The following is a 12910-nucleotide window of genomic DNA, read 5'->3' on the forward strand; positions in this document are numbered from 1 at the left end:
ATCCCCGGACACAGGGATCATGACTTGAGCCGAAGGCAGATGCTTAACCTGAGCCACCCAGGCATCCCAAGCACACTGGAATTTCTCATAAAATTTTATTTGGAAAGAGTTTCAATTATCCAATGGTACAAAAATGGAAGAGAACAATGATAAGTAGAGATTGTGGAATATATCTTCTGTAATCCTTAGAGGAAAGAAAGGTGACTTTTGGGTTGTTTTAGGTGACAAACAGGGATGGGGTTATAGAAAAGAGCACTTATTTCACACGGGGTTTTTCTGCATCAGTGATTTTAATATGGATTCTTAGTGGTTATCAATAACTGGTCAGATAATTTTTTTTTTTTTTATGCACTGCCCTCTGGATTCTGCCCTAGTGAATTCTGGGCTCAGTCCTCCCCCTCCATCTCCTTCTTGATCCAGTCCACATAGTTGAGTAATTTGGTGTAGAAGCCGTAGCCCCTGCTGCACCCGATGCCCCAGGAGACTATGCCCGTGGCCACCCAGCGATCGTTGTGCTCATCCTTCACTGCAAAGACCCCTCCACTATCCCCCTGACAGGCGTCCTGCTTTAGAGATGGGTCCCCAGCACAGAACATGTTTTGAGAAAACACATCGTTCCTCTTGTTTTTCCGGAGCCAGTTCTCACATGCCTCTCGCTTAGCTACGGGCAGGCGGATAAACTTGAGGTCATAAGAAAGCCTCTCCTCCATTATCCCAAAGCCACTGACGTAGCCCATGAGGCCCCTGTCATAGAAGGTCTCGTTGTCAGGGAGGCAGATGGGGAGGAGGTTGGGGCCCAGGGTGACACTATTTTCCAGCTCCAAGAGGGCAATGTCCCCCTCAAAATTGTGGGACTCATCCTGGCGGTAGTCTGGGTGGATGCTGACCCTGCGGACAGGGTGGTTTGCTAGTTTCGTGATCTCTTCCACGCTTATGTGGCCCAGGAACACATCCACGGTGGCATTGCCTTGTGCTTCATGATCCTTGGGGTAGAGGGTGTGGGCAGCTGTGAGGATCCAGCGGTCGCCCAGCAGGGCTCCACCCCCTCGCCCATAGATGTTGGTGAAGGCCTGCCAGGGGAAGTTGCCTAACTTGGCTTTTTGCCCCCCAATGATACGCTGCTTCTGTTCCACAGGGTGGACGGGTTTCCCACACACTGGAGAGGAGAGACAGGGAAGGCAAGGACAAGTCAGGCTGGGCCCACCCTCTTCCCTTCTGTGGTCAGTCAGTTCCCCCTATAACCCCTCTTTCGGCTCTGGGCTCTTTCCTCTTTCTCCTCCCATTCCCACACCTGCTGTCTTTGGTCTTTTGTCAGCCTCTTCTCCTTGTTCTTTTTATTTCTTCCTGGGGGGTTTTCTTGCTATTTTTATTCCCTGACTTCGCAGCTGCTCAGTGAAAAAGCAGGAATGTCAGGACTGACTCTGGTTCTCTGGGTTCCTTTCTCCCTTTCTCCTGGAATATCTCCTCCCCTCTTCCCCTTATTCCTTTTTTCTATTTTTGACCTCAAGCTGGAGTGTCTCTCCATTCACTTTGTCTTCATTCTCTGTGCATGCTTTTCCTGAGGCTCTGCAGGGCTGCAAAATGCACTGGGGATGGCCCTGGAGAGCTTCCACCAACCTGGCAAACACCGAGGAATCTTCGATCCTTCCCATTCATTCTTCCATATGCCCTCCGCTGTGCAGGTATAGGCCCCTGAGAGCAGAGGGGGCTATGATCAGGCTGGGAGGTGGTGGGCAGGGAAACCAGGTCCCAGAGGCCAACGAGCACTGAATATGTGGGACGGGGAGACGGGAGATTCGGAACCAACAAGGACAAGGATCAAAGGGAGAGGTTCAAATACATAAGGATGGACTATCAAAAGTGTGGAGAGGGGAAAGGCTCCCTACATATATTTTTGTTTTAATGTTCAGTGAAAAAATCAGAATACTTAACTCTATGTTTGATGTGATCCCTATTTGTGAAAGTAGACATAAAAACTGGAAGGAACATATGAAAATCTTATCAGTGACTGCATCTTGGTAGTGGGATAGTAGATGATAATGGTAGCTACATGCTCTGATTGCTGACAGTGTACCATGCTTGTTGCTAAGCACTTTGTCTATATTATTTCATTTAAGCACCACAGTGACACTTTCAGGGATGCATTATTATCCTCATTTTTTTGGATGAGGAAACTGAGCTTAAATAATTTGCACAGGGTCACATAACTTCTAAGTCCCAGAACGAAGATGCAAACTGAAGACTGTCTGACTTCAAAGCTAAGCTCTTAAATAATACCATATAATCTATATATAAGACTTTTTTCTTTTTTCTTTTTGATGTTTTAAATCTATGAAGCATGTGATTTATTTCATTTTAAAGAAAAGTTTTGAAGATGAGTTTGAGAGTCATTTGTTGCAAAAAAATCACAACATAGTAGCCTGAGGGGTATGTGGGGAGAATGTTGGGGAAGTCCCACATAGCTGCAGTGTGGTTGTGGTGGTGGTGGTGATGCTGGTGGTGATGGTGGTGGTGGAGGTGGGGGTTCGTCATGATGGTGGTGTGGCGATGATGGTGATGATGGTGGTGGAGGTGGGGATGGTGGTGGTGGTGGTGGGGTGGTGGTGTTGATGGTGGTGGTAGAGGTGGGGGTTGGTCATGATGGTGGTGATGATGGTGGTGGGGGTGTGGTGGTGGTGTTGATGGCGGTGGTAGAGGTGGGGGTTGGTCATGATGGTGGTGGTGATGGTGATGATGGTGGTGGAGGTGGGGATGGTGATAATGATGGTGGTGGGGGTGTGGTGGTGGTGTTGATGGTGGTGGTAGAGGTGGGGGTTGGTCATGATGGTGGTGATGATGGTGGTGGGGGTGTGGTGGTGGTGTTGATGGTGGTGGTAGAGGTGGGGGTTGGTCATGATGGTGGTAATGATGGTGGTGGGGGTGTGGTGGTGGTGTTGGTGGCGGTGGTAGAGGTGAGGGTTGGTCATAATGGTGGTGGTGATGGTGATGATGGTGGTGGAGGTGGGGATGGTGATAATGATGGTGGTGGGGGTGGGGTGGTGGTGTTGGTGGTGGCAGAGGTGGGGGTTGGTCATGATGGTGGTGGTGTTGGTGGTGGTAGAGATGGGGATGATGATGGTGCTTGCGGGGGTGGCAGTAGTAATGGTCATGGTGGTGGTGAGAGGGAGCTGACTGTTTATGAAATTTAAGACTTTCTTTGTATCAGCTCAGGTGCCTCCTTCAACCCTACTAGTTGCCTCTCGGCACTGTACTTTAGGCCCCTGAAGCCAATGTCCAGGGCAGATACCTCAATATGCATCCCCTAGGGATTATGTTGGAAAAATCTCAGAGGATGTCTTGAGAAGATGGAAGGGAGAAGGCTGCCATTTGCATGGGTCCCTACCTCGCGCGGTCTCGCTGATGCCGCCTCTGGTATGCATCTTATAATATGGCTCCTGGCAGTAGTACTGGATACGGGCCTGGTAGGTGTTCACCCCCTTTGTGGTGGCGTAATTGAAGGCCCCGTTAGTCAGGCTTCGGGGTGGCCCACAGTCCTTGACTTGGAGAGAACACAGGGCCGTATGAGAGCTGAGAGTGACGGAATTAGAACGTCAGTGGGAAGAACCTGAGTTTTCTGCCCATAGAACAGGTTGAGAACCTTAGGGAAATACGGTCAGTGGCGGGGGGGGGGGGCACTTGTGAAGGATGGGAACTAGATGGAGTGAAAATCAGTTCTGGGTAGAGCCCACCAACACTGCTCACTTGAGAGTTGACCAGTTCCTGAGGTGGGCCATAGGCTTCAAGGGACAAGTGAGGGGGAGGGTGTTTTGGGGAGAGGCTTAGTCCACATCCTCTCTTCCTGCCACAGCCTAGGTCTCCATGACTGGGGTGGTGGTGGGAGCTCCCCAGGGGCAGACACCTGCTGAGTTGTGACTTACTCTTGCACCTGGGCATGGCACGATGCCAGGTGCCATCATCCTGACAGACAGCTGTGAAGGAGAGCAGCACTTGGTTTCCCTGTATGAGAAGAGGCAGAGAGAGATAGAGGTGTCATTAACACAAGGAGGCACTGTGGTTCCCTACCTGCCTTTCCCGCACTGGAGCAGCAGGGAATGCAAGGCTATCTCTCAGGCTCTCAGACCTCAGCACCCCCATGGATGTGGCTCCTTTGTTCTTCTCAGACCAGAGTTGCAGATGAGAGCACTGAATCACACAGCGGAAAGTCAGAGCAAGGGCTGATTGTCAGACTCGATAATCCTCTCTCTAGACTCTTGCCTGCTTCCACTACGGTCCAGTTGACACCCACAATTTTGTTTTGTTTTATTTTATTTTATTTTATTTTATGTAGGCTCCATGCCCAACATGGGGCTCGAACTCACGACCCTGAAATCTAGAGTCGCATGCTCTATGGACTGAGTCAGCCAGGTGCCCCTGAACCCCACAATTTTAAATTTAAAAAAATAACAAGCTTGGTAGCCTCAGGGGTCCCTCCAATTGTATATATTTTTTTAAATAGCATTTTAGTTTACCAGCTTTTGTGAAATTAACCAATAAAGCCATGGTCTTTCCTGAGCCTGCAAAGCTGAGGACATGGTGGTGGGCCCAGGGTGAGAACACCATCGTGCATAAAAAAGCCCTGGGGCACGAGGTAGGAGATTTGGTTCTAGTTCCTGCTGTACAAAATCACTGTGATGTTGAGTGAGTCACTTCTTGCACTCCACCCTGCCTTGTCAGTTCCTAAATCCTACCATTATTATGCTAGGCAGTAGTTCACAAACTTGGCTGCACATTAGAATCACCTGGGTAGCTGTAAGTAATCCTAGCTGCACTCCAGACCAATGGAATCAGTCTCTTGCAGGGGACCCAGACAACAGTGTTTTTAAAATTCGAAGTGTTTTCAGTGTGTAGTCAAGTTTGAGAGCAGGTAGACCGGGTGATCTTCCAGCTCAAACATGTGTGAATCCAGCTGGGGCTGAGCCTAAATCTGATATGAACCTACCCGCCTGAATTGCTCCTAGAGGGCTGGGCCAGCTCTCTCCCGTCAGCCTCAGGCTCTTACCTCCACGAGCTGGTAGCCTTGTTGGCAAGTGGCGATGAAGTAGTCACGGAACTGGTATTGCGGCTGTAGGTTCTGGATGATGGTGAACTTGTCTAGGGTCTTGGGCTGGGGGCACTTGATGACTGTTGGGAGACCAGAGGACATGTTTATTTCAGAGCCACTGTCCTTCTTTTGACCCATCTGATTCTGCCCTGTTGCTGGCCAGTGAGAGAGGCCCCCAGGCAACCTTACTTTCAGTGGTATAATGCAGCTTCCAGCCTCGGCTGTCCCCCGAGTCATCTGTGAAGAACAGCAGATCCACCGCATTGCTGTTGCTGTCAAAGTCAGCGGGTCTTTGCTTCCCACAGAACTCGCCGATGTTCTTCCCGTTGGCATAGATCTGGTGGGGAAGATGGAGGGCCATCTCTCTAATTCAGACATTTTCCCACTGGGCTAGGATGGTGGTGGTGGTGGGAACTCTGCTTTGTGTGTATGTTTTCAGCTGGAGGAGAAAAGGGATCCCCAGGATCCACTTGCCTAGCCTGTGTGTGAGGTTGGTCATTCCTGTCCCAATTGGCCAGAGGATATAGCGGGAAGCAGGGATGCGGGGAGTGGAAGGGGAGGAAGGGAGAGTCTCAGGGAGTAGGATGGCTGTACCTGTAGCTGGTCATAGGGGCAGTGTACTTGCTGGTGGTCATCGATTTCAAAAGGCTCCAGGAACTTGACGTGGAGGGTGAGGCCGCGCTCCACCCGGATGCTGTAGTTGCAACGCAGGTCAGGTGGGTAGGGCTGGGGGTACTCCAGGCTGGTAATGTACCCGGATGGCTCTGTGTACAGCTCACTGCTGCACTCGGCTGTGAGAGCAGAGCCGGATGGGGGTCATTGGGCGCTCTCTGACTGGCCCCGCACGCCCTTGCTCGGTCCCTGCCTCCCTCCCACAGTGCCCCAAGCTTACCCTGGCAGGAATGCCTGTCCTTCTGAAGCTCATAGCCTGGATGGCAGGAACAGAAGTAGCCACCAACATAGTTGTGACACAGGTGCTGGCACTGGGGCTGGAGATTCTCCTCAACTGAGTTTCGCTGGGAAGCACATTCATCGAGGTCTGGAAGACATTCCAGAAGGAAGGGTTAAATTCCTGCCGGGGACTTCTGTCATGGCTCTGCTCTCAGAGAGGTCAGTCACCAGAGGCCTAAAGACAAAATCATCTCCTGGCCACCTGGAATCATCTCCAGGCCTCTCTCTCTCTTTTTTTTTGGGGGGGGTGGTGGTGGTGTGGGAAGGGACAGAGGGAGAGAGGAAATCTTAAGCAGGCTCCATACCCAGTGCAGAGCCGGACACGGGGGTCAATCTCATGACCTGAGATCATGACCTGAGCCAAAACCAAGAATCAGACACTTAACTGACTGAGACATGCAGGCGCCCCAATTTCAGGCCTCTCTAATGCTTTCTGGGAACTACCCCACCGTAACAGAATCTAGTTGGCAGTCCTCTCCTGGAAAAAGCTCTTTTGAGGAGAAAAAATAAGGAAGGACAGGCTTCCTGCTTCAATGGATTCAAGATTCCCCTTTTCTGGTCCCCATACAACATGCCTAAGGCCAGGAAAAAAGGCACCCGGGGCCACTCACCCACAGCTTGGTAATAGGCCAGGAAGCCCTTATAGAACATAATGGTGCCATTCTCCTCATTGGAGAAGTCCGTGTGGAAGGTCAGCTGCATCTTGTTCCCTTGAGACATAAATTCCTTTGCTTCTGGGGCGTTGCCCAGTGGAGAACCCACTTGCCCACAGAACCTCCCCAGAGTTTTTTTGTCAGCAGAGATCTGTGGAGAAAGGACAAAGGGTGGGAAGAAGAGCAGTTGAGGAGACATGTCCTGGGTGGAAGGTCAGCAGAAGTCTTCCTCTTGTCCCAAAGAGTGAGTCGTGCCCCCCTGCTGGACCAGCTTCCATCTGGTCTCTACCTGCGGGGCTCTGGCTGTTGTAAACTGTCTCTCCATGACTTGCTTTCTTTTTGTTCCCCCGGTGACTTCCACCTGTTGAGTCTTTGGTGGCTAACTCCTGGCATGTTATCCTGTGCCTGGTACATCGCCCCTTCCCTGTTCTCTGTCCCCTGGCATGTTTCAGACCTTCCTTTGTCTCCACCACCTCCCATGCTCATCTTCCACTGGAATCCTGGTTTTCTCCACACAGCCTTTAGCATCCCTTCATTCCTGGATCCCTTCATTCCTGGAGCTTCATTCCTAAGTGGTCTGCTTTATTTTCTGTCCAGTTATCCCACCTTATGCAAACCTTTCACGTCCAGCCACATGCCTCCTGGTATACTCAGCTGAGTCGGAGCCTCTCCAGCCTTCGCATGGGCTAGCATCACCGGACTTCCCTTATCTCTTTGCTCATAGGTTCTTTAACTCCTCAGAAGTGGAAGACATCCTGCCCCCACCCCATCCCTCACCATCCCTGCCACCAAGACCCCTCCCCCCAACCCTGCAAACTTCTCCAGTCCTCTGGGCTAGAAGATGTATCATTTTCATGTTATTCTCTCATAACCTCCAGAGGGTCTCCTGGGAATGGTATTTACTGCATGTGTGTAGACTCTACTTGAATCCTGAATCTAGAATCTCATTTTTATTGATATAGAAAGTTGAGACTGGGAAGGCACACTTGGCTGTCACAGAGGTGAGGAGACTGAGCCCATTGACCTTGCTGAAGCTTATTCTTGAGCTACCACCACACACGTTTCTCTTCCCCATATTCCTGTTTAGGAAGGCAGCCATGGTGATATTCTACACGGAAACAGGGAAACTGGGGCACAGCAGTTTTCCAAAGACTCCCAGCAAGTTAGCTGATGGAGAAGGTTTTTCTGACTCCTATAGACAGTAAATTTCCTGGAAGTGGGGCCTGCACATTCCCTCCTCTGTGTTTCTCCCTTCAGTGCTCACCGAGGGCCTCTAAATCCAGTGGACACCCCATCCATGGTGTCACCAGACTCTCCGAACTTCACTTGGCCATTAGCTCTTGCAGGGCTGGGGCTGTGTCCATGGGTGGGGAATGCTATCCAGGGTGATTAGAGCACAAGTCCTCAGTTTCCAGAGACACCCAGCTCTCCCTCTGCCCTCCCAACCTGATTCCCTACCTTGACATAGTCATACAAACAGCCTTCAGAAGGCTCCAGGTCAAACTGCCAGAAGATGAGCTTCACTCTGAATCCTGTGGGCACTGTGATCACAGTGGTTTTCTCAAAGTTGTTGGGGTAAGGCTTGGGGTACAGAGGAGATGTCACCTCCCCAAAGAGCTTCTGCGAAATGGGGATGGAGCCTCCCACGCGGCAGAACAGGATGGGCACCAGGAGGTATAAGAGGCACCTGCCGACAAGAAAGTGGGTGTCTAGTGCTGGAGGGCTGCGGCACCCTGCCGTTTGGGCAGTGACTGGGGTGGGGGTTGGGACGGTCCTACCGCTTGGCATTTTCCTTTCTGGCCATTCTAGGCCTCGTAGAGATGTTCTAGGTGGGGGTGGTGAAGTGGAGAGCCTGGCCTCTGCAGCCGCTGCATTGGGTGTTCCTCCCCCTGGGTAATGTCCAGTCTAGAGGTCATCATACTCCCTGTACCTCCCTCCCCATCCTCCTCCCCTGCCCTCTCCCACCACTCCCCTCCCCTTCCTGGAATAGGGCTGGCTTGGGACCAGTTAACGGAGGGTGAGGGTTTCCAGTCATGGCTCTCTGATGGGGCTCCCAAAGGCTCAGCAAAGACCTCTGGGAGAAACGGCCTATGGAATATGGAGTCATGCACAGAGCACACCCCTCCTGGGCACAGTGGATCCCTTCATCTTGCTGCTCCCCTGCCATGAGTTAGGAGGAAGAAGGGAACATGGCCATCGCCTCATGGGTCTAAGGTCTCCTCCTCAGGAGGAGGGATGGTGGGGTATGTGTTTGCATAAGCACGTGTGTGCCTACGGGAATAGGTAAGGCATATGGGGAGGGAGGGGTGTTCCCGTCCCCCTGAATGAATTTGGGAGCAGGGTTGCCTCCCATGCCCAGGATTCTCTCCTCTGGCTTCTCCCACCCTCCCGGGGCCCCATCAGCCTTACTCACATTTCTCAAGTCTTGTTTTTGGATCCTGGACTCTCCTGACAGTGTCTTCATCCACTCTGTGTTGAGGGAGAGAGCGGTCATGCAGGGGAGGCAAGGGGGAGGGAATGACTGTGGAGGGGAAGGAGGGGACCATTCCCGGAGGAATGTTGTAGGGAAGGAACTATTTGCATAAACAAAACGGAAAAAAAATCTTTCCAGTTTAATGTAGTTTTGGTTTTGAAATCTCTGATGGTGGTGCCACCTGCTGGCGTGTCTGGGGAAGGCTAAGGAGATGGGCCCGAGTTTTTCAGAATGGAGAAAGCCTTTGGTTGGAAACCCAGACTTCTCGGTTTCTATATCTGATCTGAATTCTCCCTTTCTTCAGGGACTGCTGCTGTGTTTACAAGGTCCCGATGCCAAAGGGAACGGAAATCGCAGTTGAGGGGGTACTCTCTTTTCTGCAGTGCCCTGTTCCATTAATCCGGTTCTTCCTGCCCTTACTCACCCGGGAATGGCCAGGGTTTTAATGTCCAGGTTGGTGTGACAGGAACCACGAGGCAGAGAGGGCATGGCAGGAGCGGACAGAAGAGAACGGAGTTTGGTTGCACTGGGGCCCCAGCCTCCTTTCCCATGAATGACACTTAAACATGGGACACGGGGTGCTTATCAGGGTGACCCTACAGCAGCACTAGGGTCTGTCTTAAGACCCTTCCTCCTCACTTCAGTGAACTCAGACCTGCCCGTGAACTTGGTTCTTAGAGAGGCAAGGGAAGCTGAGCGAGGGTAGAAACATCCCCTTCTTCTCGGCATCTGGTCAAGTGTTTGAACCCCTGAGGGTCACGGTTGCCTAGGACCAGGCAGACAGTATGTCTGCACACCGACAGTGACTTGGTCTTTTCTGAAAGAAAGTAGGCCCCTGGGAGGGAGGGAGGTTTTGTCTCTCCTGTGTTCCAGGCCATAGTCTCCTAATTTGAAAGTTTGCTCGCTGTGGAAGCCTTTCTTCCTCAACTCTCCATGGCTCAAATACCCTATGGCGTTCGATTCCAGAGGGAGGCTCAGGCAGAGCTGGCCTCCGAGTCGTGGACCTTTGTAGTCTATCCTGCTTGTTTCTCCAATTGGATTAAACCCTCTTTCCCTCCACCCGCCTACCCCCTCATTCATCCATGTATGGACTACCTATTTAATATGCCAGGTACTTTCCCAAGCAGTGGATTGCAAGGACTCACAAAGATGGGGCAGTTCACCATTAGGCAATGACCAAGGCCTCACTGAATGTGGTTAGAGAGCAGGTACAGGAAGATGCGAAGTCAACCAAGGTGTGGAGGTTCCTCCAGCAGGCCTAAATGTCAGAGCTGAGAATCGAATCTGATGGCAGGGCTGATCCATGACATAATCTGTGACATGACCCATGACCTGGTCAGGTCAGAAAAGACAAAAGATAGAGGAGAAGGATAAGGACTAGATGAGGAGACGAAGAAGAAGGGGAATTTTTTTTTTTTTTTAAGATTTTATTTATTTATTTGTCAGAGAGAGAGCTCACAAGCAGGGGGAGCGGCGGGCAGAGGGAGAAGCAGGCTCCCGCTGAGCAAGGAGCCCGATGTGGGGCTCGATCCCAGGACCCTGAGATCATGACCTGAGCTGGAGGCAGACGCTTAACGACTGAGCCACCCAAGCGCCCCAAGAAGGGGAATCTTGTCTCGCAAATTGCACATTAGCATTTTGACAACACTGTGTGTGCGTGTGTGTGTTGTGTTCATAGTGGAGGCAATATGGAGGAGATCACAGGTAGGAGCAGGTGGTCCAGGAAGGTAATTCTTAGCTGAAGTTCTCCTATTCATCCCAGGGATTCTGAGTATCATACAACATGGCTGCAAAGTGACAAACCTGGGCTTCATCAGCTCAGTCCCAGGCCGGCCTCCTCTCTGCCGGGCCACTCAAAGGAACCTTTACTTGCACATTTGTCGTATACTGTTGACTTACACCAAGGACAGAAAGAAGAAACAGCCATATGAAGATTACTCCTGCACTGGTTTAAAGATCAGTATCAGGGGCACCTGGGTGGCTCAGCCGTTGAGCGTCTGCCTTCGGCTCAGGTCATGATCTCAGGGTCCTGGGATCGAGCCCCACATCGGGCTCCCTGCTCGGCGGGAAGCCTGCTTCTCCCTCTCCCACTCCCCCTGCTTGTGTTCCCTCTCTTGCTGTGCTTCTCTCTGTCAAATAAATAAAATAAAATCTTAAAAAAAAAAAATATATATATATATAAAATAAAGATCAGTATCAGGGGTGCCTGGGCGGCTCAGTCATTAAGAGTCTGCTTCGGCTCAGGTCATGATCTCAGGGTCCTGGGATCGAGTCCCGCAACGGGCTCCCCGCTCAGCGGGGAGCCTGCTTCTCCCTCTCCCACTACCCCTGCTTGTGTTCCCTCTCTCCCTGTCTCTCTCTCTCTGTCAAATAAATAAATAAAATCTTAAAAAAAAATAAAGACCAGTATCGAAGACATTGTCTATTTTATTGTTTATTCTTCTTAGGTTTTGGTTCTGGAGAAAAAAAGTTTCTCTCTTAAAGTAATGGTAGGTTACCTTATGTGGATATATCTAGACATCTAGATCTATATAGATCTATAGCTATAGATATATATTTTTTGCCTTGGCAGGGAGAAACATCATTTTTTAATAATAAAAACAAAATAAAACGAATACATGCTCATTAAATAAAATTTAACAAAGTTTAGCAATTACGGAGGAATAGGGGAAAACAAAACAGCCAAAATTTTACCACCTAACACAACTTCTGATTAGTATTTTAGGGTGTTTTTAAAAAAGATTGATTGGTTTTAAAGATTTTATTTATTTATTTATTTATTTATTTATTTATTTGACAGAGAGAGAGAGAGAGAGTACAAGCAGGGGGAGTGGCAGACAGAGGGAGAAGGAGAAGCAGGCTCTCCTCTGAGTAGGGAGCCCAACTCAGGGTTTGATCCCAGGACCCTGGGATCATGACCACAGCCAAAGGCAGATGCTTAACCTACCAAGCCATTCAGGTGCCCCAAGATTTATTTCTTTTATTTTAGAGAGAGAGAAAGAGAGAGCAAACACAAGTGGGAGGAGCAAAGGGAGAGAGAATCCCAGGCAGACTCCGCAGGGATTGCAGAGCCTACGTGCGGCTCAATCCCACGTTCCTGAGATCACGACCTGAGCCAAAACCAAAAGTCAGACACTTAACTGACTGAGCCACCCAGGCACCCCTTAGGGTGTTTTTTAATAGTCTTTTATACTTAGGTTTAAAAATGGTTTAAAAAAATCGAAGTAACCACATGTATGTACAACTTTGAATCCTGCTGTTTTTCAAAGATCAATTTTTTTTTAAAGATTTTAGTTATTTATTTGACAGAGAGAGAGATAGCGAGAGCAGGAACACAAGCAGGGGGAGTGGGAGAGGGAGAAGCAGGCTTCCTGCCGAGCAGGGAGCCCAATGTGGGACTCGATCCCAGGACCCTGGGATCATGACCTGAGCCGAAGGCAGACGCTTAACGACTGAGCCACCCAGGAGCCCTCAAAGATCAATTTAACCTTTAACCAGGTAAACTAACTTGACCTTCAGTGCTAGCAGATTTGCTCTCTTCTGTTTTATGGTATTAATTATCTATTTCCATTTGAACAATCGTATTTTACTCGTGTCTTTCACTGTAAATCACCTCAAGACCTTATTAAAAGTTAAAGAGCTGGTCTTCTCAGGTGGAGCCCAGACCCAGGTGTCCAGCAGCACTGGGGGGTGTCGGCCCCAACATCCAGCCCGGTGCTGGGCTCAGCTGGGGGTCTGCAGGAGACGGGGCTA

The 12910-nt window shown here is 50.3% G+C and overlaps 1 protein-coding gene across 1 annotated transcript; it reads right to left on the reverse strand.

Moving 5' to 3' along the window:
* Positions 1–271: 271 nt before the first annotated feature.
* C1R (complement C1r) lies at positions 272–9271 on the reverse strand. The gene is made up of 11 exons (XM_032391007.1): positions 9098–9271; positions 8143–8371; positions 6643–6835; positions 5973–6119; positions 5675–5871; positions 5270–5417; positions 5039–5160; positions 3918–3996; positions 3383–3538; positions 1618–1692; positions 272–1156 (listed from the first exon to the last, which is right to left on the reverse strand). Coding segments are annotated over exons 1-11 (2118 nt in total). The 5' UTR covers positions 9100–9271; the 3' UTR covers positions 272–386.
* Between the last annotated feature and the right edge of the window lie 3639 nt (positions 9272–12910).

Source organism: Phoca vitulina, unplaced genomic scaffold (assembly GCF_004348235.1).
Source record: "Phoca vitulina isolate PV1807 unplaced genomic scaffold, GSC_HSeal_1.0 scaffold59, whole genome shotgun sequence".
Classification (NCBI taxonomy): domain Eukaryota; kingdom Metazoa; phylum Chordata; class Mammalia; order Carnivora; family Phocidae; genus Phoca; species Phoca vitulina.